Source organism: Agelaius tricolor, unplaced genomic scaffold (genome assembly GCF_023055355.1).
Source record: "Agelaius tricolor isolate 1412-34295 unplaced genomic scaffold, bAgeTri1.0.p SCAF_19, whole genome shotgun sequence".
Classification (NCBI taxonomy): domain Eukaryota; kingdom Metazoa; phylum Chordata; class Aves; order Passeriformes; family Icteridae; genus Agelaius; species Agelaius tricolor.
Window position 1 is genome coordinate 9,269,076 of NW_027269279.1, and position 27,349 is coordinate 9,296,424.

At 39.9% G+C, this 27,349-nt stretch overlaps 1 protein-coding gene across 3 annotated transcripts in view; it reads right to left on the minus strand.

Annotated features, from left to right (window-relative positions):
* CPPED1 (calcineurin like phosphoesterase domain containing 1) overlaps positions 1 to 27,349 on the minus strand; it is a 55,715-nt gene that overhangs the window by 21,968 nt on the left and 6,398 nt on the right. Inside the window, exons 1-2 of one of the 3 annotated variants that reach the window (XM_071444202.1) lie at positions 17,752 to 17,881; positions 7,153 to 7,371 (exon numbers count right to left, since the gene is read on the minus strand). In XM_071444202.1, coding sequence (XP_071300303.1) covers positions 7,153 to 7,306 — 154 coding nt within the window. In that variant the 5' untranslated portion in view covers positions 7,307 to 7,371; positions 17,752 to 17,881. Of the gene's footprint in view, positions 1 to 7,152; positions 7,372 to 17,319; positions 17,573 to 17,751; positions 17,882 to 27,349 lie in introns of those variants that run through there. The other 2 variants (XM_071444200.1, XM_071444201.1) reach the window with 2 other exon arrangements.

Sequence of the window (27,349 nt, forward strand, 5' to 3'; positions counted from 1 at the left end):
AATTAATGATCCTTTGTTTTAGCAAAATTGGTTATTTAATGGTAGTTTAAAAGCAGTATTAAAAGCAGTTCACAGGTTTTTTTCCTTTGTGGAATGTCTTACCAAATCACTGTATATAGCATTAAGGACTTGAATTGGACCTGACATTTCTCTGTAATTTATTCAGTTCACAAATGTATAAATGGCAACTTGTGTATTTGCATGCAGATTTCAGCAGTACACTCCTCTCTCATGCTGTGTGCAAAACCCACCAGCAGCAGATCTCCAGCTCCCAGCACCTCGTCCCTGCAGTGTGACCAGGCCAGCACGAGTGCAGCACCTGCCTGGCCAAGGACAGCCCAGCTGCTGCAAAGCAGCTGCAAATGCACAGCTCTGCACAGCAAAGGCCTGGGCAATATTCCTAACAAGGAAGAACACACATGGCCAAATGACTGTGGACTTTATCAAGTGTGATAAAACTGAAAATTTCCTCAGTGCTCCTTTTTAGTGGATCCTGGACCAAAAGACAGGTAAGACTTCCTGGGACCTACCAACTTCAGCTCTTACACAAACTAAGTATTCACTGACCTTTCCTGACCACCCCAATATGGTTTTTCAACTAAGAGAATTCAGAACATTCACAAATAGATTTTAAACAATAATGCTTTGACTAAGAACATTTGCTATGGTGTGTGCTTTCCCCAGTCTAGAAAATCAGCAAATTAAAGAGGTTTTTTAGAGTTACCCTGTAAGGTGCTTGTAATTATTTGTTGCAGCCTGTGTCTCAAGATTTATTGTCTATAAAAATTACATTTTTGGAAGGAGTCAAGCTAAGGCACTCCACATTTGACAGAGAGAGACAAATATTTTGGACCATGGCAGCTGCACATCCAATTTGGGCATGGGAAAGAAGCTCAAGCTAATGCAGTTGTGATTCTCCCAGGAGAGAGAATGCCTTCAAATGCTACAGTGATTATAAACAGAAATGAAGCCATACCACTGTCTGGCCACCAGAACCATCAGTTCTGATGTTCCTCAGCTCTGCAGCTTGTCTATTCTGAATGTAAATAACTTCACTCTCCTCTGTGGACGTGTCACAGCTCATAAGAGGGACTAATTGTATAAAAGCCAGTATGCCCATCTCATCTCATATTCTGATAATCAAATTGTCAAGCAGGAGTCAAATGGAGAAGTACTGATTTGAAAAACTGTCACTTACTTGCTGTCTAAATATGAACTCAGAATCCCAACATTTGGCACCTGTTTTTAAAATCTTGTTGCGCATCGCCTGTTTTATTATACGAAGAAACACTGCATGGGAGAGAGGATAGGGTATATAATTTTGAGGAGACATGCAGTTTCACTTTTCACATAAAGAACATACTGTTGCCCAAAATTGTAATTAGCTGAACTGAGCTGATGTGCCTTATTGAGGCTTTATGGAGGAGTTAAGAGCGTTAGTGGAACGTGCGAATTCCTGGGGGAAAACGCAAACCAGTGATGCACACACAGAGCCCAGCCTGCAGGCAGGGGGAGCTGGCTGGCACCAGAGAATGTCCCACAAGAGCTGGGGCCCCTGGAAGCAGGAGCAGGACAGCCACACATCCTGGCTGGAGGCAGGGGCTTGATGCTTGAAGGACAGAGAGCAGGAGACAGACAGAGGAAGGACACTGGGCAGGGAGAGCACCTGCATCTCCCGCAGTCCCACAGGGATTCTGACACTGACAATTCTCTCCCAAATTCATGACTGCTTTTTGCAGGATGCCAGTCATGGAAGGTAAGTCTGTACCTTTCACAGCACAAGCTGCTGCAGCTCTGGGGCCTTGCCTGGCTGTTTTTTCCCCCATTACACAAAGTAATCTTCTGGCAGCTTTCAAGGCTGCAGTGCCTCAGTGACCACATCAGCAATGAGCTGTGTCTAGTGGGGGAACCTCTGTTTTCAGCTTGGCTATTGTCAGGGCCTTTTCTGTCAGCTCCTGTTTAAACTACTCACAGTAACAACACATGCCCGGGCTCACAGACTGAAACACACATTAGATGGCTCAGAAAAACATGAAAATATGTAACAGACACAGTCCTGGAAGCTCTTACAATCCAAGTATGGCCTAACAAAGAGAGTGAGAGATACAGACAGCAAGCACACCAAGAGGCAATAAGAAAACATTATTAGATATGACTGCAGCTCTGTAAAGCTGATTGAAACAATCAGATGTTGTAGCTTGTTCAACTTAAAAGATATACATTTATAAAAGCACAAATGGTGAAACGTGTTCTAAATAATGATTTGAACCCTTAATTAAACAATTTAATAATATGAAAAAAAGGTATCAAAAAAATAGAAAAATGTCACTACTTGGGCTTAATTGACAGAAAAGGCTGATGTGAGATTACAGCACTGCATGACCTGGGTAGGGAATGTGTATATTAGAGATTATTATACCTTCACATGAACTAAAATAATTAGTACAAGTGTTCACAGTGTATTTCAAGTGCTGTAATAGTAAATTCCAGTGATTTTGATTTCTTGTAATTAACATATACACACAAATGAATTTAAAACTGCAAGCATAAACATTACTTGCTCACTGATCCATTATCACACTGCTAACAGATCAAGCTTAATCAAGTTCTATCAGGTTTTTTGTGATTATACACATTATTAGACAAGTCTCGTTTCATTTAGTCTCTAAACAGCTACATTTTATTACAGTCAGAGCTAAGGAAGTTTGAAAGAGACTTGCTGTCTTGTTCTTTTACCCCTGTAGCCAGAACAATTAATGAAAAAAAATTAAACACCTGGACTAAATACATCACATAAATAACTTTCCTGGCTAGAACTATCAAGTTACTGATAGCAGTAGCATCATTTAAAAAATGCAGTCAAACAATTTTCTCTCAAGGAATTCGGCCATTTAAAAATAGTTGCTGGATTCTCAGCTTCACAGTCAGTGTTCCTCAGTGGCTTCAGCAGGGTGACCTTGGCTGCCAACAGCTGAATTCTCTGCTGCTGCAACAAAAGGTGCTGAAATGCTGATGCTGTTTCCTGGACACCAATCTACACTGGAGGTATGAGTGTAGGAGAAGGAAGCACGATGTTCATGTTAAACTGGAACAGGGAGGACAAGCAAGAAAGAAATTGGGGGAGTTTGCCCCATGTTTGGAGGGTACTACTCTATGGAACAGACACCAGCCTGACTGAACTTGAGTCAGGACTGGGGAAGAGCTCAGCCACTAAAGGTGGGATTTTGCCACAGACAACACAAAAAGGACAAAAGAACGGATTAAGTCTCCTATGAGCAACTTGAAAAAGTCTCTAGATTGCCCTGGGACTTATGGGATACAAACATCCCTGACACCTGCTGACAGCAATCCAGGGGATCTGGAAGCCAGGAGGGAGTCTGGGACAATCCCTGGACACAGACAGGGCAACCAGGGCCCACTGTCCTGGTCTTACAAACACAGGAGTGCTGGGGGGTGCGTTCATCCTGGCAGCCTCCAAGGTGGAGTTCAAGATCTCGAGGGAAGCAGGAAAGGCAGAGAGCACATCTGGGGCCTCATGACAGCACACTGGCTTATTCAGGGATCAGCCACAGGAATGTGTGAGGCTGTTCTGAAAGCAAGAGTTTGAGAGGGTTGACAGTGTTCAAAGACAAGGTGCTATGAACACAAGAATGGTCCTTCTGGATACTCAGGGAAGGCAGAGGAAGAGAGAAAAACGTAGGCTATAAGGAGAATGATCTGGTTAAATGAGGAACTCATGCCTGAGAACCAATGAAAAAAGGACATAAAAGGGAGTTGGAACCAAAGACATACTTGAAAGGAAGAATACTGAAAAAGTACCCTGGTATGCAGGGCTGCTGACAGGGAAAGTGCTCTGGGGGCTGCAACTAGCAGAAGGCAGCAAAAGCTTCTACTGCTACTTTAGCAATAAAACAATAAAGAAAATACAGCTCACTGCTGTGTGAGGCAGTGACAAGCAGCAGGTACTCAGAGCTTCCCTTGCCTCCCTGCACTGAAACATTCTCCCAGAGCTAATGGAGCACAGGAAACACTAGGGATGGAACCAGAATCTCCTCAAAGCTTCAACCCAGGCCATCCCATGGGACTGATGGGATGAATCCAAGAGTACTGAGAGAGCTGGCTGATGTCATTGTGAGGCACTGCTCTATAATCATCAAAGGGCTGTGGAGCTGGGATGGTGCAGTCTGGATGAGTGGAGAACAAGATGGGTGAGGAATTGGCTGCTGGACTGCTGGGCTCCAGGTGTATTGGTAAAGGAATAATATGGGAAGTTTTCATAAAACCAAACAGAAGGATCCAACTTGACATGAGAACAGTAACATTTTTAGAAATCAATTTCCAGAGTTTTAGAAAAATACAGTCAAATAAACACATAATCTGATCAACAATATTTTACAGATTACCATTTTTGTCATATTATATTATATTATACTTAATGCACACAAATGCCTTCAGAAGGAAGTCCTTCATTGTCATGGTATATCCAAGTGTAAGCATAGAGTTCATAGAAATTATATTCAGTGAGACAGTAGCACTATAAGATAACACTTAAAATTCTTGATGTGATTGTACCACAATATTAGTGTTACCAAGAATAGATATCCTATTCTGATTATGTAATCAAGAAAAACTTCTGGAAATAATATTCAGAGTACAAACTACTTTTAATCAGCAGCTAAATACCAAGATATGATTACTTCGTTGCTCTAATGACATCTGTAATGGATTCCAAGTGCTGTGCCTGATTGCTTCCCAGCTGATCAGGATTCTGTTCATCACTTCTAGCTGCTGGAATTCTGAGATTTCTTGGAGTTCCTCTGCAAAAGGCTTCAACACTGGTTCAGCTAAATGGCTACAGTGCATGCTTTAAAACAGTCCATCAAAAACTTTACCCTTAGTACTCCATGATAAAATATTTTAAGAGAAGAGAGGAAGATCTGCATTGCTCACTCACTTTTTACCAACAGGAATTGATTAAAAAGCTGTATAATCTCCCTGTCCTTTTAGGCAACTAGTCCAAGACTGCTGATGCACAGATATCTGCACCATAGAGTAAGTCACTGTTATCTCTGTCATCAGTTTAGACAGAAAGACAAAGGGCTGTAAAATTGTCCTTTTATGTACAACTTACTGGTTAAATTGTACTTTTATGTTTATCAACACACAGCAGAGCAAGCCATTTGTATAAACACAAAGGCAATAATGAAGTAATTGTTCCAGCTGAATATTCTACAATTCCTTTTAATAGTGCATTTCCTTAACCACTTTATATAACTACATGATAACACAGGCTTGAAAACTATTAACATAATTTCAATCACCAATAAATTATTAGAGAAGTTAAAATATGGTGGCTCAAGTGAGGTAATCATAGAATCATTGAATCATTTAGCCTGGAAAAGACCCTTAAGTTTACTGAGTAATGAACTGCTCGTTCTTGCAATTTCTTGGAAATTGCATGAGGCAGCTTCAAATATTTATACAAGGCACAGCACATCCATCACACAATGGAGGTGATCTCACCAGTACAATCCACTCAGTTTCTTTCACATGTCTATTAGCAAAATGAATAATGCTGATGTTTTGCAAAGCCCTGACAGGTTTGTATTTAAAACATGACCAAGTCTGAGACATACACTGGCAAAAGGGACAATAATGACGACAGAGAACCATTGCTAGAAAAACAAAACCCAACCAAATACCAGAAGTACCACACACAAGACTTCCTGTATCCAGCCACTCAGTGCCCAGTGGGAGTCAGGAGATTGCTGGCTCTCTACTTCACACTTAAACTCTACCAACAGAGAAGCCTTAGCATAATGTTGTTTGAAGTTAAGAGAGACAAAAGTACTCAGAACCTTGCACTGTTTCATGAGTATTTGAGAAATATCCAGGTAAACAGAAACTAACTTAGCCTCCTGGATTTTCTAAATTTTTAGAGTGAAAGATCCCTTAAACAGGATGTATAACACTTATTATTTGTCCTGACTTTTCTTTCAAGAGATACTGAAACCAAAATATTTGGAACACCTACACAACTTAGAGGTCCTAATCAAAACATTTATTGAAACTCTGCTACAGGAAGATGATTCCAAAATTAATGGACGCATGTGAGCCAATAAAACTGCATCATGGCATACTTTATGGTCAAGCTACTGAGGTGTTACACAGTAGATTCAATCAAGCTCAAATCTGTTGTTTTTTACACTTTCCCACTCTTTCAGCAAAACTGTGTTCCGATCAAAAGAAAGCCTACAAATACTGTCAATCAATTTGACAGCTAAAGTCTTAAAATTATCACTGTGGGACACTGAAGGAATTAGTGAAAGGTCTCCAACGTGCTGGAAGCCCTGCTGTGTGAGCAGGGGCTGGGAAGCAGCTCCTCAGGTGCAGGTGGAGTGTGAAGCAGAGTGGAGCACAAGGCACAGGATGCTTGCAGCTCCCTGGGTGCATTGTGGTGCTGGCAGTGACAGAGCCAGGGCTGTCTGCAGCTCTGCTGCTTATCAGGGCTAACAAATGTGGGACACCGTGCTCAGTTCTGCTTTCCAGACCACTTCTCAGCAGGTAACACCACGTCTAATTCCACTGCCCAGAAAAGTACTTCTCTTTCTTGTAACTCACCTTTCTGGATGGTTTTTTGTTCTTCCTCTCAGGGCACAAAAAACCACACTGAGCTCAGAGTCCCACAACCACAGGACAGAGTTGCTAGAGCTCAAACTCACTGACCTTTAGCATTTTAAGAACTTAAATATTTGAATCTATTAAGCACTAGAAATCTATAGAATTCTCTGAGCCTTACTCACTTTAGGTACCCAAAAAGTCATTTCTAGTTTTTGCTATTTTCTTGGCATTAGTTTTCCCCAGTGGCTAGAGCCCCTCTTTGTCATCTCAAAGCAAGCAATTAATAAATGAATGTACAGATGTACAGCTGTAAGATGAATGCTACACAGAGTCAGATGAAAAAATCAGAATAATATCTCAAGAATCAGCTACAAATCACAGCTTTTTTTCCGCCAAATACCAAAACAGGAACTAATACTAATGATACTTATAAAAGACTATTTTGAAGTCAAGTAAATTAGCCTTATTGCCAATCTGAAATATAAAAAAAATGGAGTTATTATCTCCATTCTGCACTTTTAATTGCCTTACCTGGCATTCCATGGACAAGGTCTCCACACAGCACAAAGAACTTGGGTTTAGGGTTTAGTTTGTTAACGGCCTGCACTGCTTGCTCTGCTAATTTTATTTCTTCTCCCCATTCATCATCTCCATTATTAGTGTCTCCATGTGTCCAAGCTTTCATCAGTCCAAACTGAGGATCTGCTCCTTGGATGAAGTAGAAGGGCCCCTTCCATTGGTACTCAGCATCTAAGAAGAAAAAAAAGGAAAAAAACCCAAAGAGTAGAGAGACTTAGAGAATGAAAGCTTCCACACATCATTAAACTGATTGTTCTTCACCTCAGTAGGTTGACACTGCTTTAATGCATGTACAGAATTCTGTACTCATTCATACAGGACAAATATAAAGGCAGAAGTACAAAATTTTCCTCCAATGTATAGCTGTAATAAATGAAAGTATATTAATCTAATTACACCACATAGTAATTACAGACTGATTAGAGGAGAAGTATGTGAAGAATTCCGCAAGTAGTGCTGGAAATTACAAGACTACAACACAGCACAAGTGTGTAACATTAGATTTCACTTGACTCTTTTAAGATTCCAATTATTGCTTCTTTAATTAACAAGTTAAAACATACACAAGTTTCACATTTTATAGTTCCAGTAGACTTTTTCTTAAATTATTAAGGAGTGAGATGCTTTTTTGTTCTCATAGTTTTAGAGAAAAGTTGGATGTAGCACATTCTTTGGAGTCAGAACTGAAGCCACTCAACAGGTCCAAGGTCAGCAAACACTACACCCAGCAACATCAGAATCATCAGCAACAATGAAAATTCAAACTTACTGCTGCCACAATTGTTCCCAAGACCTATGACAGGAAGGTGAGAACTCAGAAACAAATTTCCATTGATAGAGTCAGTGTAGGCAGAGGGTAGAATCTGTACTGGTACCATTTTTTGTATACTTCTTTCTCCAGTATTGTAATACCAAGTACAACAAAGAAAGGGCGACATATAGGACTACAAGCCCATTTGGAAGAAAAAAATCTCAACATTGGGCAAATAAAACAAGAGTTGGTTACAAATTTAAAACAAAAATGGGCAGCCTGTTTCCTACACTTATATCTCAAGCTGGAATTGAAGTACAAACACAAATACACTGTGGTTTCTCCAGCTGTCTATATGCATTCATTTGCAACCTGAATATTTTAGTTTTGACAGCTCTATTTGGCTTAATACATTTACTGTTATTGGAGGTTTTTAAACAGCATTTAAACTGTTAAAAACTCACAGACTACATCCATCTACAGTTGAATCTAAAAAGAAAATATATAAATTATTTAAAATTAAAATATAATCTGTAAATATACTCTCATATCATGTCAGTCTGATCTGAAATCCATTTTGAGGCAAATGGTCTTCTGGTTTTGTAGTAACAGTAGAGAAGTTGCATGTTCAACACACGGATGTACTTTTGATTTTCTTCCACAAGCTCTAGAACTGAAGCTTCACACTTGGCAAGAAGGGAGTGAGTTTCTTCCAAGCAAGGTTAGAAAACTGAGTTCAGAATTCATCTCTTGCACCATGGATATGGATAGGCCAGAGTGAGGGATGAGGAATGCAGGCAACTCCCGGAAGCTGCTTGTGATTGTCATCTGTTGCTATGGCATCAGATCGGTTTTCCAAATGAAACCTTCTGCACTTTAGTTAAAGTAACATTTCATTTCTAAACAAAATTATTTCTATACCAGCACTGACTTACTCTAAATAATAATAATGTTTTTTATAGACAGAAACTTCTAGCCACTCATTGGCTTTTAATTCTGAAATAAAATTTACTCAAGTTACACAACTGTTCAAGAAGTGAAATGATCTATCTATCTATGAGTTTGCAGTATAAGCCTTATGGAACCAGTTGAATGCCAAAAATAATGTACGTTTTTATTTTATGACTTGCATGGAAAAATACAGTTGCCATAAAAGCAGCTTACATGATAAAGGCAGTAAAGGCACTGTTTGTGCAGAGAAATCAAGTTACAGTTTTAATAAGTAGAAAGCGATAGGAAAAAAAAATCAGTTAAGAAAGCTTGCATCAGAAGCCCTTTATGACCTCTACAAAACAAAAATGAAAAAAAGGAATGTCTGGAACAGGAACTTGGTTTGAATTGGCACAATTTATTCATTAAATGGGGACAAAAGAACAAACCTTTGAACAATATGGCAGGTCTACTAATACCTGTCCCTTTTCCAGCAACCTGATAGACAGTACTGATAAATCAATGCTGAGCAAAATCTACTTGTTTTGTATTGTTTAATCTGAAGTCAGTATTTTTACCATAGCAGCCTAAGTAAAATATAACTACATTTATTTATTTTTACAGAGACTACTTAGAAAAAGAGCCAGCATTTGTTTATAGAGACTGTGTTTCAAGTATGGACAGACTGTGTTATGCTGTCAGAGCCCAGCAGTGGTGCTGGTGGCCACAGGCAGCACCTGGAGCAGCCCTGGCTGGGTGCACAGGCAGCAGGGCTGGCCCAGGTCCCAGGGAGCTTCAGACAGAACCCCTGAACACACCCAGGTCTGGCAAGCAGACAATGCACTGGCAGGGAGCAGGTGGGAAAGGCAGACTAGAGGTTATTCTAATATGTGTTTCAGGGATATTTTATTTTCCTGACTTATATTCATGCCAATACAGTAACTCTCTAGGTTTTAAGTACCTGAATGTTTCTAAGACTGTGCACAGATGCTCTGGTTTGAGTGGGTGAGTGATGGTCATGTGAGGCAAAGAGAGAGACTGATAAGATGAATTTCAAAAAGAGAAGTTCAGTACACAGACAGAATCAAGAAATGGCAGAAGAAAGGAGAAACAGAAGATGCAGGGGTGGAGGTGGTGAAGAGTGGGGAGAAAAGGAAGAAGATAGGAGGTGAAAAAAGAAAGGAACTGAAAATGATGCAAAGGTATGTGCTATATTCTCCTGTAGGAAAGAAAAAGATAAAATGAAGAAAGTGAAGCAGGGATATCAGAAGAGAGCCAGGAATCAGGGCTACATAAATAACATCTACTTAAAATGTTAGTTTAGTTAACTGGTCTTAGTCAAATAATTCAGTCAACAGCAATTTCTGTGGTATTCAATAACTTATCACATGGTTACAAAAATAAAGTAAGGCTGAAAAACCTTTGTCATTTGATCACTCCAACAAAAACATTAAAACCAAGTAACCTTAGTACTTAAACCAAATTCCATTAGCTTATTACTTATCAATTGTTACTCACTTTTGTTTCCATGGAACAAAAGTATATGGGAACAAAATAATGGAAGGACATTGTTTAAACTTACAACTTAACTTTTTTCTTAAAATCAGGAATGTATGTAAGTACTATAACTATAAAACCAGAATATTATGATTAGAGTTGTATAAGTACACCACTGGTGTGAACTTGCACCTGGCACCAATCTTAAGCCTGTTCTGAATTCAGCACATCCAGGAGGTAACTCTTGAGGGCCCTCACTGGTCAGTCTTCAGAGCTGTTTCTGCAAGTTTTCCCTCATCTCTGCAAGCTGTGACACCAGTCCAGCTCAAGTTTCAAGTGTTGCTTCTAGTGCAATTTCACTCATTCTGCTGAAAAGCCCAGGACTAGGTCTGCATGAGAGCTCTTCCAACAAACCAATATGGTAAGAGGGTGGCAATGAGAAACAGCTGGGAAAAGCATCTTCCACTACCACAGATGGATCCAGGAGTCTTCTGCCTTACAGTGAAATGGTTTATCAGTGGACCCTGTTCAGATCATTATTCTGGACCCTCTTTTTCTCCCTCACCAGCTGCTTGCTCATGTCTTGATTCAGCTACCCCGAGAACAGGTACTGTGAGCCAGCAAATGAACTTTGTCTGCCCTGGAGTCAGGCCCCACAAGCCCCTCTTTGGGCCCTGTCTCTGGTCCTTGCACTGGATCTCAAGGACAGAGCTCAGGGGGATCATTCTGCTCCCATGCTGGGGGTCTGCCCAAGCCTGGCAGGGGAACTAACAAACACCACTGGGCACAAGAGGTGGGAGGCCAAAGCTGCTTTTGCAGCAAGCCTCTACTCATGATCCAGGTCCCAGCTGCTGCTTCTGAAGGTTTCAGTTAAATAATGTGTACAATGGCCATCATCCCTTCAAATGTAGCAAATGACTTCTGTGGGAATAACAATAAAGGCATCCTTCTCACTAGGAGTTTGAATTTTCGAGCCTTTAGATGAGCGATGTAGCTGTATTAGATAAAGTGCATGCTAGGTAAAGCAATAGAAGATTAGGATTCAATTAATAATTTTTTCTGTCCTCTTGCTTCCATCACAAAATTGAATGAAGCTGAGAATGCCTGGAAATTGGTTCTTCATCCCTACAGACATTGAAGCTGTTTGTGATTCTCAGAACTTACCATAAGAAAATACAAATGCAGAACAAAGCTGAGATTTCTCTGATAACTGAGGTACATATGGCTTCCATTTCTGAAGGACAAACAATGTCTGTGGAGCTGCTCTTACACACCAAGCAACAGAAAACTCCTATTTCAAATCAGTTTTGGTTCCAGACCTCCTTAAAAGCACAGCTGATGGCCACAGAAGAAGTCCAACTTCTGAATATGTTGTTATGCCTCAGTTTCAGTAGCTTCCTACTCTTATTCTGCTCCCATGAATGCCAAAGTACAGACAGAAGATCAATGCAATGTATTTTTAGTAGCATTGGCTGAAAAACAGTGTCAGCTTCTAATTTTATCTAAGGATTAGTTCTGTGAAGGACCAAAGAAGTCAGCAGCAGCTCAGCAAAGAAAACCTCAGCCATGTATTGTGAACACAGGCAAAAAGACACTTCAAGGACTTAAGTGGGGTTTCAGCCCAATCTCCCAACTTCTAAAGGACAATAGCTAATCTCCTGCTGTGCCTTCATTTCCTCCCCTTTTGCTTTTCCTAGTTTCACATCTCTTTTCTCTCCCCATCTCCAAGGATTACCAACACATCTATTGAGATTGCTCACAAAAACCACTGGCCTCTGACAGGCACACAGGATTGTGGATCCTGGTGGGATTTCCAGCATTTCCCTGGTGGGATTTTTTATAAGTACATTGGTTGGGTTCAACAGTACATTGGTGTTCTTCTTCCTCTACACTCTGCAGAATTTAATGGAAACAAATCAGTTACAGAAAGTTACTCCGGTCCATAATCTCTCTTTAGACACTACTGTGTCAGAGCAGTTTGGACATGGACACATCTCCAGTGCCTGCTCAGTCCATCATGGGCACTAACAAATATGAAAATGCCCTCACTGTCATGTTGGGTTTGACAGGAGAATCGATACCTGAAAATCAGAGCACAGCAGACACAGGGACATGGTTCCCTGCCCTGAGTTGTCTCTGCCTACAAAAGTGTGCCTGTGATTCTTTTTCTGGGTAAAACTGAAAAGGAAGCACAACCTTGGTTTTCCAAAGAAGGTCTATGCAGGAAGAAAAATGGAATCTCTTAAGTGAAGTCAGAATGTATACATCACAGACAACACAAACAGCAACAATTTGTTTCCATTACTCTCGGTCCTGAAATAGCTTGAAACCAATAAAGGAATTGTGCTATATTTTTAATAATTCCTTGTTATATATTAACAATAATATATCAACAATATATATATTAAAATATTATCAATAGATGTGGCTTAGAAAACTCATTATTTTTGTATGCCTAAATACCAAAGATTTCAGTCTAAAGAGATGTGCAAGTTTTTCAGCTATTTTTTTCCTTGTGTACCTGGAAGTCTACCAAAGATATGACTACTGAAGGTTCTGTTGAATGACCGAGGCAACCTGTCATGAATTATGCCATTATAAGTACCAGGGGAAAAAAACCCTTCAAAACAGGTATTAAAATACATTTTCAGAAAGAAAAAAAAAACTTTTCAAAGAGTAATTATTCTAGAAATTATGCACTACAAAAATACTGTCAGTAGAAACACTAAATGACAGAATATGGCTTCTCAAAAAAAGAGACAGTGCTACTGTTACCAAAAGACATACTTTTAAACTTCTTAGATAACTATCAAGGTAAGAAATGCCCTCTCAGACACAGTTTATTTGTACTGAGGGCTACAGAAGCTAAATTCTAGTCATGCCTTATGCCCACCCCCAAATTTAACATGTAAACTCATTACAAAAACTTTACAGCCCAGAACTGTAGGTGTGAAGGGGGGTGGCTTGCATAATGACAAGGTGAAGTCACAGAAAGTTTCTCAAAACCCACGTAAAAATTTCCCTAATCCATATGAGAGTTGGAGACAGTACTGGGAATGGAATATGCAAGCTGGGAAGCAGTTCTGATCAGTGCTCAAAAATATTACTGTTGAAGAGCTCTAGAACAGTAATCAAAATGTGCCAAGATCTAACACTCTTCTGAAAGCAAGAAATCAACTGCGGTTGTATTTAATTTCAAAGGAAGGCGAATTATATATAATTATGATGCTTTTAAAAAGTGCAAAAATCCTTGAAGGCAGCATGGAAACTATTCAAACACACTATCCCAGAGGCTCAGACCATATGCACAGCATTTACTAAGGACTTTAGAAAGACCAAAAAGAATCCAGACTGTCTAAACTACTTAAGTAACAGTGACAAGGAGGCTGGTAAGAGCAGGTCAATGTCCTTTGAAAAGCTGAAGCATTCAAATAAAAAAAAAAAAAAAACAGGAAAGATTTTATACACTGAAAGGTTTGATACTGAAGTCCAAGAAGTCAAGCTAAAAAAAAGTGAAGAACTGAAAACAGGATAAAACTGAGAACTAATAAAGCACTTTGTACAGGAATTAGGAGCAGGTAGTCTGCCATACAGTCACTAAGGTTAACAGATGTTCCAGACATGCAAGATGCACCCAAAAAGAAAGGCTGAAAAGAAGAAAAACAAAGTACATTTTTGTATCCACATGCATCCACTTGTGAAGATCTAATGTGATGGTTCCTCCTGAGAGACAGCACATCAGGTGTGTTTCAAATCAAAATACCAGTAAATGATTCAACTGGCACTAACAAACCACTCAGACTGGGTGGCATCCATGGAACTCCTCAAAAGTGAAAACCACTGAACTTCTGGGGAGTTATCCTTAAACCTGCCCTTGCAGGAACAGGGAGGTGGCTACTATTACATCTACAGTTAAAGGGGTTCTGGTAAGAAGTGACTACAAAAGTGGCATCTGTACAGACAAGTGACGGAAGCACTAACCAAGACAGTAGCTCCTGTGTTTACTGATTCTTCAGAAAGAGTCATCAACAGCTTTACAGGGACAAGGGAGATCCACATGATCCCATCTCCATGAGGATCTAACAGTTCCTCACCAAAGACTCTTAGGAAGCCAAGCTGTCTGGAAACGAAGTCCTTGCATGCACAGAAAACTGGTAAGAAAAACAAAAGCGGACAAGACAGCCAGATGCCACCTGGATCTGTACTAGGACCTATATCCTGTTCAACAACACAAAACAATCTGTCACAGCAACTGAACAGTGAGGAAGTGGAATTTGCTAAAATTAAGCCATTTGACAGCATGAAAATCAGGCCTGGTTGTGAAGAGCTGAGGAGAAACTTCCTATGCAGTGAGTGTTCAGAAAAGGATGAACTTTGTGCAAAAAGGTGCAGCCTAGTGCACATAGGGAAAACACCACCAACTTCATATGATTTTTACCAAGTGCTACCAAGAATCACCTCAACATTCAAAAATGGCCGAAAATCAGAGATTGGAAAGGAATAGAGAACAGAGCAAAATGAAAATATGAGAAGTAATTGAATAAACTTTGAGAGTATGTACAAGATTGGTGAGGGAGGCATGACAAAGGAACACAAAATCACATGTGGAACTGAGACTGTGAGGTTGCAATACTGGTTATTCACCTGTTCCACATAAAGGTTGTGGAACCATCAACTAAAACTAGCAAAAGACAGGTTCAAACAGACACTTCTCAACCAGTTAAACTGACAGAACTATCACTTGTTTAGTTACTTGAAAAAAGTGTTCCACCACTTCCACAGAAATTCTTTGCACAGCATGCTACTGACATACTTGGGACCAAAAAAAAAAAAACAAAAAAAACCCCAAAAACCAAATAACTCCTTGACTTCTGGAGAGAAGTGGTGAAGACAGCACTTACCCAAACATATGGTCCTGTTTCTTCACTCAAGGACTAATAGAAGGAGTAGACAGCTGAAGCAAAATTTCACATGGGCATAAAAGAGACAATTTATTTCACAAAGTAAAATCAAACCATACAAAGGTCTCTTGCCAATCAGGTAGGGTATTTAGACACTGTTTACTACTGTGCCTCATTGATTATATGGATAATTTCAATCCCTCACCTCAAGCTCCTCATGCACATGTCCCACATCAAGGGCAGAGGAGAGCAGGTTACAGGTACAACCTCCATGTTATGTAAAAGCAGACTGAACAATTTACCAGTAGGGAAGAGGGACTTTGCAGAAATTGTAGGAAAAAAAGGAAGGAAATTTAGTTCTCAATAGTGGCTTTCAAACTTTAAAAGGAAACAGTGTGCCAAGCCACAACAGTGGCAGTAAATGTTTAACAGGAGTGAAACCTTAAGATTGAGAAAAGCAATAAAACAGCAACTGATTTTTGTCTTAAACTGCATGAAAATTTGCCTCAGTTTAAACAGTCCTTGGTTCTCTTTTTCCCTAATAATTTAGTTATTAAAACATTGTGTTGAACTTTAGCCTCTTAAGAAAGACCCAAGTAAATTATTTACAAAAAATATTGCACCCGAAGATGGTAGCTGGACTATGATAGCCTAACAAATCCTGAACAAGATTAGAAGCAACCAACTGGTAAGAAAAATCTTAACGAATATTTAAAGAATTCCAAACAAGGACACATCAGAAGAAAGAAGCACACCTGGAAAACAGATTCCCAAATGATGTTTTCTTCCATGTTTAAGGAAATTTTCAAGAAGGAATTAGATACAGCTTTTACTCGGAAATTTTTACACTGCTGTTGAACACTCCTTTTGTCAAAATTTCACTGTATAGTTGATTTAACTGGATGGCTTGTCTGCCATCTGTCCCCTCAGCAAATGCTAGGCATTCTGTTCCAAACCAACCAGACCATCTGCAATTAATAGGTTGCCAGAATGGCTGTATACATATACTTCACATGCTCTGAGTTGGTGATTTTTCTTTATTTGGCAACAAGCAAAGCCAAATATTTCCAGTGCAACCCAAGAAAAGACCGCAAAATTGATGGGATGAAATAGCCTTGCTGACCTCACCAAACCAATATAATTTGAAATTCATAAGTACAGAAAAATAGAAGACCCTCTATACATGACCACCGTTAAGAAATGATTTCTTAACACAGCTGTGTCCCTGAAAAACCCCAGCACACTGTAGAACCTCCATCCTTGGGAGAATTTTACAGGTGCTTTCACTGAGATGTTAAGGTGCTAAATGCGCTCCTCTGTGTCCAGCCACAAGCCAGAACCAGCAGGGACAGGCGGCTGCCACCTTAGGCTCGGCCTCGTCTCCTTACCCACCTGGCGGGTGTGGAAGCACGTCTGCCCTGGCTGGCTGCAGCCCAGGGCTCTCAGCGCTGCTTCTGCACGGCGCGGAAGGGCCAGGGGAGCACCTGTGCCGCTGACCTGAGCGAGGCGGAGCCCCCCGGGGAAAGCAGCATTCTCACCAAGCTGTGAACCACCTCACGGCTGCCTTTCGTTCGGGCACCTACAGTGACCCAGCGGTCACCTGTCAGGTCACCCCTACAGGTACAAACACAGGACAGCAGTGCTGGCAGCAACAGCTTCATAGGCTGTGGAGACCCGGTTCAGCAGCACCGACAAGCATTTTAAAACCAATCCGCTGCTGGACACTGCTGGGGTCTGCACGGGAGCCAAAGCGCGGGGACAAACCTGGGCGCGCCCCGGCACAGCGGGGGCAGCGGGGCGGCCACAGCCCCGCGTCCATCCGCGCTGCGGCCGCCGGTGCCCCCCGTGTCCCCCGCTCGGCACCACGGGCTCGCCGGCAGATAGCCCAGGCCCCGGCGCTCCACACCTCCCTCTCCCGGGCGGCAGCTCCTCCCGCCGCCGGGGAAGCCCGGAGCCTCCCTCCGCACGCCCCTCCCGCCCGGCAAGGCGGCAGGGAAGAGCCCGCGGGCGATGGCGCGGCTCGGCCGGCGCTCCCCGTACCTGGGCGGAAGGCGGTCAGGGTCCTGCCGCGGGCTCTCAGGAACACGCTCTCCGCCGCCGCCATCGCCCCGGCCCGCACGGCCGCTGCCACCGCCGGGCCCGGCCGCCGAGGGGGCGGCACCGCCTCCGCCGGGGGCGGCGCCTGGCGCGGGCGGGAGGCCCCGGGACGCACCGGGGACGCCCCGCGAGCCCGGGCGCTGTGTGGAGTGGAGGCTCGAGGCCTGGCGTGAGGGGAGCCGCGGGAAGCGGTGCTCAGGCGGTTCTGGGGCGAGCCCTGGGATAGCCCTGGGAGCAGACAGGGGGCTGCGGTGCGGCTCCTGGCACCGCCATGTGTGGGGGCGGCTTAGGGTGGAACCTGCCTTGAAGATGCGCTGGCTTTTAAATAAATTATAATAAAGTAATAGTTTACATCATATTCAGCTTGTTCCTAACCTGCGAACCGAAGTAACCCCTTGTGTAAAAGCACTGGCAACCTTCCTTTGTTCCTTCGTGGGTTATTCTCATCAGGTTTCCTCAGTGTTTAAATGTGCTCCCGCATTTGGGTATCACCTGCAACTACTCTCTGAAAAAGAAAAGAGAAGTTATGTAGAAAAAGCAAAGCCCCAGTGTCTCCCTGCTCCAGGGCTCCAAGCTCCGCCTGCCCTGCCCATGGCTGTGGGCACAGTGGAGGGCACGGAGCCGGGCCCACGCAGTTCATGCTCCTGTCAGAACCAAGCTACACAGTGAGGTGATGACTGAAATAAATGGGTGACCCTTACAAGGCAATGTTTTCTTCATCTCTTCTGACCTAGAATTCCTTTTTGACCCAGCCATCCAGGAACAACAATACGGTTGCAGTTTCCCAGTTGAACAGCTGGGACCCCATTATTCTGTGTGGCGCAACATGCAGAGTTCTGAGTGCCTCTATTCATTTTGTGAAAACTGCAGCAATGTGTTAGGTAAGGTTAATATTGTCAACTAAAATGCATTCCTATGGCTAGATGGCTTTTCCATCTGTAAAATGTGGGTATTATTATCCACAAATAAAAACAGCTTCTTCAGTCCTACTTGTAAACTGCTTAAAGATCATTAGATGGAAGCGCTAGGGGAAGTCTTTTTTATTAAGCAGTTTTTGTCAATTCCCCTCTTTATGAGGCAGCATGTGGTATATTAAGCTAATAAAAACTAAAGTGCATTTTTAAGTCTCAGGTGTAGCCTATCTAAATATCCCAACCCCATCATAGGAAGGGGTGATCACAGTCTTGTGGTAGAACTGCTTGTGCTAATATAAGAGCAGTTGGCTCAGTCATGCAAAGAAATTTTTTTCTACCTTTTCTATTTCTTTTCCATTTTCTTCTCATTTGCTTAATAGGGCTGAGCAGCTATAAACCAGAATATATGACTACTGCATGACTTCAGCTAAAGTCAGAATTAATTTTGCATGTGAAATAATATCAAGATCAGGCCAAAAAATGTAGATTGTTTTGGCAAGGCAGCATAGTGTGGCTCTGGAGCACAAGGACATGAGATTGTGGTCAGCACCTGAATTACCTTTGTCTTACTTAACCTGGATGTGTTGCTAAAGGCAACCATGTTTCTTGTCAAGTTATGGATGTCTGAAAGATTGAATCAGACCTGGCAGAGATGGGGATTGTAAGATCTTCTAGATTTATCTAAGTCTGGAATTTCACAGCTCTTTTTTTCTAGACATGTATAGGGTGCTCTCCTCTACAAAATTCTGTTGTCAGTACTTGTATTCTGTTATATTTGATGTCTTTGCAGGATGGATCCTGGATGAGCTCTTTCTAGGTGATGATGGTGAGTGTGCAGCCTGCCTATGTTGCCTCCTCTTCAAATGGAATCCTTTGATCTTAGATCACCTTGAGCATTACTTACAGTAATGAGGAGCCCACGAGAAATTATAGTTTTGTAATTTAAACACATTTTATTGTGATTTTACAGCCTGAGTGCAGAAGTGTTTTCATCTGCAGAAATAAAGGAACATTTGCTTATAAACAGGAGAACTGAGAATCAGGACTGTGTATGCAGGAGGGGGATTTCAGCTCTCTCCTGCTTCCTTTACTCTGCCAAATTTGAAGTATGCATTTTTGAAGCCAAGCTTATGGACCAAATGCTATACAGCTAAACTCATTTTACTATGACTAAGTTGTTCAAAGTTACTACTGATCTATGTTGGTTTAATTATAGATTTTCATGGACTCATTCCAGATGGGGCCTAGATAAAGCATCAGAATTTTGTCATAGGACTTGATTTGTTATACAAAGTGTCATGAATATAATGGCACTGAATAAATAATTTACAGTAGCACGTGTCTCCTCTTATATATAGAGTATAAATTGAGAGTTTTACTAATTTTATGAAGTTAGTGTGAACATACAGAGGGAAATGTACCATTCTGTGAGGGCATGCAGTATATTGAAAATAAGAGATTAAAAGTGGAAAATGCAGGCATTGAAAATAAAATTCTTATGTAAGATTTAGCTTAGTAAGGGCTGTGAATAGAATAGTGCAGATCTGTGGAGTCCAGATCTTGTAAGACTTACTTGAGTGTGTTTTACATCATGCTGCCAAACCAAGACTTACAGCTCTTGGAAGTTCTGAAAAATCCAGTAACAGACATTCTACCTTATTTTTTACTGCAGTTTAAAGAAAGACTGTATGCACCTTGAGAGACCTAAATAAAGTACTAATAAAACAAATAAATTATTCTAAAATTTACCATCTCTATTGAAAAATTGAAATAAAGAGCAAAATAGTCAAGGCAGTGGTTGAAGAATGAGAATCCTTTTTCTAATCTCAGCATATGACAGGATGACAAAGAACAAAACTGGAAGAGTACAAAAGGTGAAAAGGATATAACAAGGTTGGTCTAAACATTGGAATTGAAATTACAATGCACAGAACAGATATGCAGATTTGAAACTAAACCATTTTAATCTTATATATAGAATAGAATGACTATGTGCCATCTGGAATTCAGGGAATCCAATGAAAGTTGGAGGTGTAAACAATACACACAGCAATATCAACATCTGTTTTCAGTGCCTGCTGATATATATGAGTCCTTGAGGGATAAGTTGGAGAAAATAATGGAAATTGATAAAACCTCATGATAAAATTACATATAATTGTATTTGTTTAGAAAGAATTTGGATTTACTCATGCTAAAAAGAAATAGCACATACAACGTATTGTCTGTTTTTTAAGAATCTCTTCTCCCTGTAAGTCCTTGAACAGATCAGCATTGATAGCAGATGCAACATTTTGGAAGGTTTGGCAGAGGATACAGCTCCTCTCCTTCCCCAAGAACAGCAAATGGATAAAAATCAGGAAGTTCTGAAAACTTACAGTAGTGTCTCTTATGAGTACACTCCTCTGTCCTGCTGCATTGCTGAGGCTCCAGGATGGCTACACTATTAGAAGTAAATTTAGCAATCTGAGCCTAAAACATTACAGAATATGATAAAACATAAGGTCTGATATTCAATACAAACAAAAATGAATTACTACAGTAAAAATTAATTACTGCACTGAAGAGTGTTAGCAATGTTAAAAAAAGGCTCTGTTAATATTTGGCCTTGATACCAAATGGCCTTCCATCTTCAAAGGGCCCATAAAATAATATCAAAAATATTAAAAGTGCTTTGCACAAGCCAGCTGAAAGGGATTGGTTGACCAGGACCAATATTTTGTTGCTAGGAGGGGAACAATGATGACATTGATCATTTCCACAGCTAAAAATCCACTATGTAATTGGTTTTTATCTGACTCATTTAGTGTGGGCAGGCTCCATTTGTTCAAGAAACCTGTAATATATTCCTTGAATCACTGTAACTATGAGAGATATAAAAGTTGATGTAATGAGTTAAACACACTATTTAACTCAATTTGTTTTGCACACTGAATTCCAATTTCTGACACAGATACAGGTTCTATCTAGAGCTATTGCTCATTTTTTAAGATGTCTTTTTAATTTTCTGTCCTCCCAAATATTCAAGAGTTCTACTTTATTCAGGGTGCCTCTGATTTTAGAATTCTGTGTCCTGAGATTTCATTTTCAGGTACACTGAGAACTTGCACCTTTCACTGAATGATTGAGACCTGGGCTACCAGCACATTTGAAATTCCTGATTAGTAAAGACTCCAGGGAATGAGAGAGCCAGACTAGGAGGAATTATTTGATCTGGTGCATATCTTTGGCACATTCAGTGTCTGCTCCTGAAAAGTCATGGATATTTGGGTCATGGGTTTGTATTGAAACTGCTATACACATAAAAATTGCATAGGACTCCAGCAGGGCTTGAGCTGAGTGAAAAAAATAAAAAAAATCAAGGTTTTAATTGAAGTGTCCATTTCCAAAATTATGTAGAATATTTGTGATTGACTGCCACTTCATCCTGAACTATAGGAACTTTCTGGCTTAACTGCTCTCCAGAATTTTTGCCATCAGATTTAGGCAGCATTTGACCACTATCTAAAGTTTGTGATTCCTGCTGCTCATCCATTCCCACAAATGGAAGGGAATTAGGAATATAAATAGATTTGAAGAAACTATTTTTTATATATATCCACATATATCTGTATGTTTTTAGAGTACTGCAGGTTTCAGGTATATGCTATTTGACTTGGTCTAAAAAGAAAATCTAGGTTTAAAACCTTTTATTTCACAACTTGGTCTCAAATTCAGACTTGTTGGACTTTTCTTATTTTAAACAAATAGATTTTCCATTAATGTACAAGCAAAACCAGAAAACTGAAAGAAAAACTAGTATTTAGTTTATGTATCTATATGCATGACTCTTGAGAGTCCTTTCTCCTTCTTTGCTGATAAATGACATATTATTATAAAAAAATTAAAAGCCCTGGTGATCATTAACCACAGTTGCTATTTCTGTCAAAAAAACCCCAAAGAAGCAGCAATCTTTCAAGTATTACAATTCAATAGACAATCAGAGCACTTTGATATTTTTCAGCTAGGCATAGAACAAGGGCATTGGTCTTTCCCTGTTACATTGGTTAATCCAAAATGTGTTGCAAATGTACTGGATGAATCTCTTTGTTTCCTTGCTCAAAGCATATTTTTTTTCAGACTAGAAAAACTAGAAACTAGAAAACTTTTTTACATTACAGGTGACATACAAGCAATTTGGGTGTTTTGAAAAAACTGATAACCTCCTTTTTCTTTCCTTCTGTAAAGAGATTTCATTCTCTTTCAGAGAAATGTCATTTTTTTTGTTCACCTAAAATTTAACCAAATATATTTCTCAGAAACACATGTACATCACCATCTGACAGGATGTAACAAACTGGATATAAAGAGATAGACAGTGACATCAGATGACTTTGAGAAGATAAAAGAGTGACTACAAAATGCTCTGAAAGAGAACCCATTGTGATACCACTTTGCAAAGATGCAGCTTCTGCTAGAGAGGGAAGTTTGACACCACAGAAATGTCTGTCTACGTGGACAAGGTTCCACTTGGGTTTTCTGAAGTGGAAAAGGTAGTTGTACATCAATCAGGCACATAAATCCTCTTGTTGATTGGACTTCCTGAGTCCCGCTACTCTCCCCTCAAAATGCAGCCTAATAAATTGCATCGGTGGTTCAGAGAATCGTTGCTGCTTTGGAGAATGATTTATGTTTGCTAAACTCTTCCTAGAACTCTTCTACACATTAGTATTCACTCATATTGTGTGCCAGGTTTTGCATGTGAAGTAGATCTTAAAATTGACTTTACCATCTGTGATGTCACTAATATAGCAGTCACTGTACTTCCTGAAATAGGATGACTATGAAGGATGCATCTATTTTGCCACAGATTTCTATAAAACAAAATGTTTTTCAGTAATTAAAGCTGGAGGTGAACAAAGGAGGTACTCCAGGAAAAGCACAGATTAATTTAAACCATAAATGACCCATTTAATCTTTTTCCACTCAAGTAATGACTGAAGAAAATGAGTTCAGAGACTGATGAAGGATGCTGAATAGGTAATTATCACTATTACAAACCCCTTATTTTAATTTGTAGGAAATGTGATTTGGAAATTAAATAGTACTTGATTTTTTTTTAGGTTTCAGTGTGGACTCTCCTTCCAGCTGTGCCTAGCACTTTTGTTTCTCAGAATTCTCAGAAAAGAAAGGACCTTTCTTTTCCCATTAATGATTGTATTAGATAACCAGAAGGATCCATTTTTCAACAGTATTATCTCAGCAATAAATTACATTTACCACTTCCCTCAGATTCCTAGTCTAAAGATCTGTAGGTGTTTTACAGGCCTTGGGTAAAAAGAAATAACAGAAAATTTGGACACAGGTAGAGGCACACAGAGGCTGATTTATGAGTGAAGACATAACATGCACCACAAAGCTTCTACTTTTAAAATTAATTATAGATGAGGACAAGATTGCATGCCCCACAAGGCAAATGTAATCCACCTGTTTTGTACTACCCTTAACTTCAGCTACCAGACTCCTTCCCCGAGTTTGCAATGAGTTTTTTCAGATTCTTTCCAGTTGTACTTATTCATAACAACTAAGTCAACGACAGCAAACACTGTCTGTATTCCCAGAGTGTTCTTTCAAATTTTTAATGCTCCAGTAGTTTTCAAATCTCTGTTACAAATGTAACAGAGTCCAATGTCCAAGCATAAAAATCTAGACTAATTGACACTAGAAAAGTGGCTTTCCCACTCTTTGAATTTCTTCTGGTTTTGAAACAAGGGAGAAATAAAATTTTATTCATGGAAATATTGCTTGGTCTTATTGATCCATTCCTACATTTGCTGAAGGATGATCACCATAAAGATATGTCCCCTGTACATCAGGCAAAATATAGAAATTAACTCAAGTGCCTCTTCTGCACATTACTTGGAACCCTTCACGATCATTTTGATGTTGCCAGTTGGTTGCAGGAATACACAGCAGGAATTGCAGAAGGCTGTGTACAACAGTCAGCTACCAATGAGAAGGTGCTACATCCAACCCTTCCAAATGTACTCTGTGGCAAACAAACCCAGTGTCCTTGCAGAATGAACTGTGCCACCCCTTTCTAGCTTTAAAATTGGGTGGAACTAAAACCTTCCTGCTATGAAGCACAGTCACTCATTCAAAAAGCCTGGTGGACACTGCACATGTCCCAGAGTGGCACAATGGCACAATGGCAATCCACTGAGTATGGACATGGAGGCTGTGTGTCTGTAGGGATGTCCTCACCACAGAGATAGAACAAACCCTCTCTAGCCATGACATCCTGACAACACCCACCTGACAACAAAGTCTGGCCACAAACCTGTGGTCATGAATTTATCCCCTGGACTTACTTAACAGACCATGGCACTGGAATGAGTGGTAAACCACAAACAGCTCAAAAACAGTGAAGTGTAATTAGCATTTTTGTTGAATGCAATTGGATGGATTCATCAACCATAACAATTTTTTTGGAATAATTAACTGTGCTGAATTTTTCATTAAAATGAAAACACAACATTCATATGGAGTAATTACTATGGTGTGAAACATGTTTGAATTAGAACAAGACAGCTTTGTCATTGGGTAGGTAAATTCATAGTGCCAGGAAATGTTCTCCTCCCCAGGTTCTAGGAATCATGTGCCTAACAGTCTCCTGCAGCATACAGTACAAGCTACTATTAATAATAGATCTAGAGCTGAACATAAGGTATGGAGGGAGTATTTAAAATGTTTAATTATTCAAATGAAGGAATTAATTGACTGTGTCTTTTTTGCAGTTCCACAATATTTCTAAACATCTCAAGAGCTCAGCATGCTAAGAAGAATATAAAATAATGTGTCTGAATCTGCACTTCAGTTTATTCTCCAATACAAGCCCTATGGAAAAAAATACAAGACATTTGGAACAGAGCAACTGACTTTGGGGAAAAAGCATATCTATGTATATATACACAAAATATGTATACAATATAAAAAAACCTGTGATTGATGAATTGGATTCAATGGGAGAAGATCTTACTATGCCTATTTGAAGTACAAAATGTAATGTAATACTTTATCAACAAGCTGCACTTCACTACAATATTTATGACTGTTCCTTTTAAACTAGCAGTTCTCAAGCAATTCTAATCTAATCTAGTCTTAACTATGATAATTTCTGCAAAAAGTATTAAATAATTCTGAACTGGTGAGAATTTGGTACCGCTGAGCTTCTAGCAGAAGATCAGTCATTATTATACTTCCAAGCTTACCTAGATGGAGATCATTGCATTCCTTGCTGGAAAAGGCAGGTGGGAAAGAAAATATCCCACTTGCTTCTCTAAAAACCTTCAAGTCTAATTTGTCTCCAGAGAAGGTCAAATTTAACTGAAAACCAGGTTGATTTACATATTTATTTTCAGGCAAACTATGGTAAGCTGTAACTTCTGTTTGCCCTAAGCTTTCTCCAACAAAGTTTTTGGGGGCTGAACAAACTCTTTGTTTAAGGCTAAATTTCTTTCCTGTGCAGGTGCAATTTTGTAAGCCAGTATTGTTAAACTGTAGTGCATTTTAAAAGATTAAGAGATCCTCCCACTGTGCATTTTAAAGGCTTGAGAGATCTGCACGTGGGCTGTTTGTGCCCTTGATGTGCCACAATAATTGAAGTCCAGCTGAACAAGGATGGAAAGGTTGCCTAGGAGCAGGTTGGGAAGCCCTGACCTGAAGAAGCATCTGTTACCTTGCTATCAGCCAGAAATAATTATATTATAAGCAGACTGGTACTAGAATTTCCAGTCTTTTCTCTTGGTCTCCAGAGCCAGAAGAAGTTGTGTAGTTCTGGTATTACACTCCATTTTTCTCCTTCAGCTCCTCATTGGGCAAACAGGTACTGTTTCTCTCAAAAAAAGAGAGATCAATTCTTTACTAGCAATCAGCAGAGGACACTTACTTTTAAGGTTTCTGCCAGGTTTGCTTAATTGGACTCTTTGGATAAAAAAAGCCAGCATAGGGCTATGATAGTGGTCTCAATGCTCTGATTTTCACACTTCAGCACTAATTTGCTTCTGGATAAACTTTGGTTAATCAAATTTCTGCAACTCAAGCAAATAAAGAGTGAAATTCATCCTGGCTAAAAGGAGCCCTGGTCTCATTTAAATCCATAGAATTTCATCTCCTAATATTCTCCCAGTACCTAGTGCTTCATCTTTTGAAATGTAACTGTTTTGGAAGCATCCAGGTATATAAACAGATAAAATTTTTCGGTAGCTAAAGTACTTTCAAAATTAATTTCTCAGTGAAAAATGTTTAATTTTTAATTTTAATACACTCCATAACAGATTTATAAACCTTGGTTTATAAATGTCTGCATTCCTTGCAACAACATTTCTTCTATTTAGTCCTAAGAATACTCTGCAGCTGAAAGATTTACACCTTGTCCATACCCACTCAGCCTTTGACTTCTAATGAAGCTGCCAGCAAGGACACAAAGTAGTGTCAAGCACAATGGCATCCTTGTACTGTGCAACTGGAATAAACCATAAATTTAAAATAGCAGTGTTTACTATTTAAAACTTAGAGTTAGTAAATATCTCAAGAAAGATGTAGTGAATCAATGAGACTGCTATTATTTTTCACACTTTTCCTGTAAGAAAAGAGAATTGTTATATTTCTGGGTTCTTACATAACCTAGTCTAGCCAGTATTTATCTCATCTTCTAAATAAAAAAATCAAACCCTCTCATCCTTAAATAAATCCAATGTAAACAGAAAAAGTACAAGGTAGAAGTTAGAGGACTTTCTGAGCTTTTGAACAATAAATCTGACCTGAACAAATATAATAATACCATCCTGGGTAAAACTTTCCTAAACTGACTGAGAAGACAGGTATATAATTTTTTTTCCAAGAAATTGTACTCCAAGAAGGAGTATTCACATTTATTTATCAGCTAGGGTTTTAGAGGAGGTTTTTTTTCAAGAGAATGATATATGATATGGGCGTCATTTCTGAAAAAAAAATCATGCACCTCTCATATAGTCTAGACTAAATCAAAGGGAAGAGAGCATTTTGTGATTTCTGCAAGT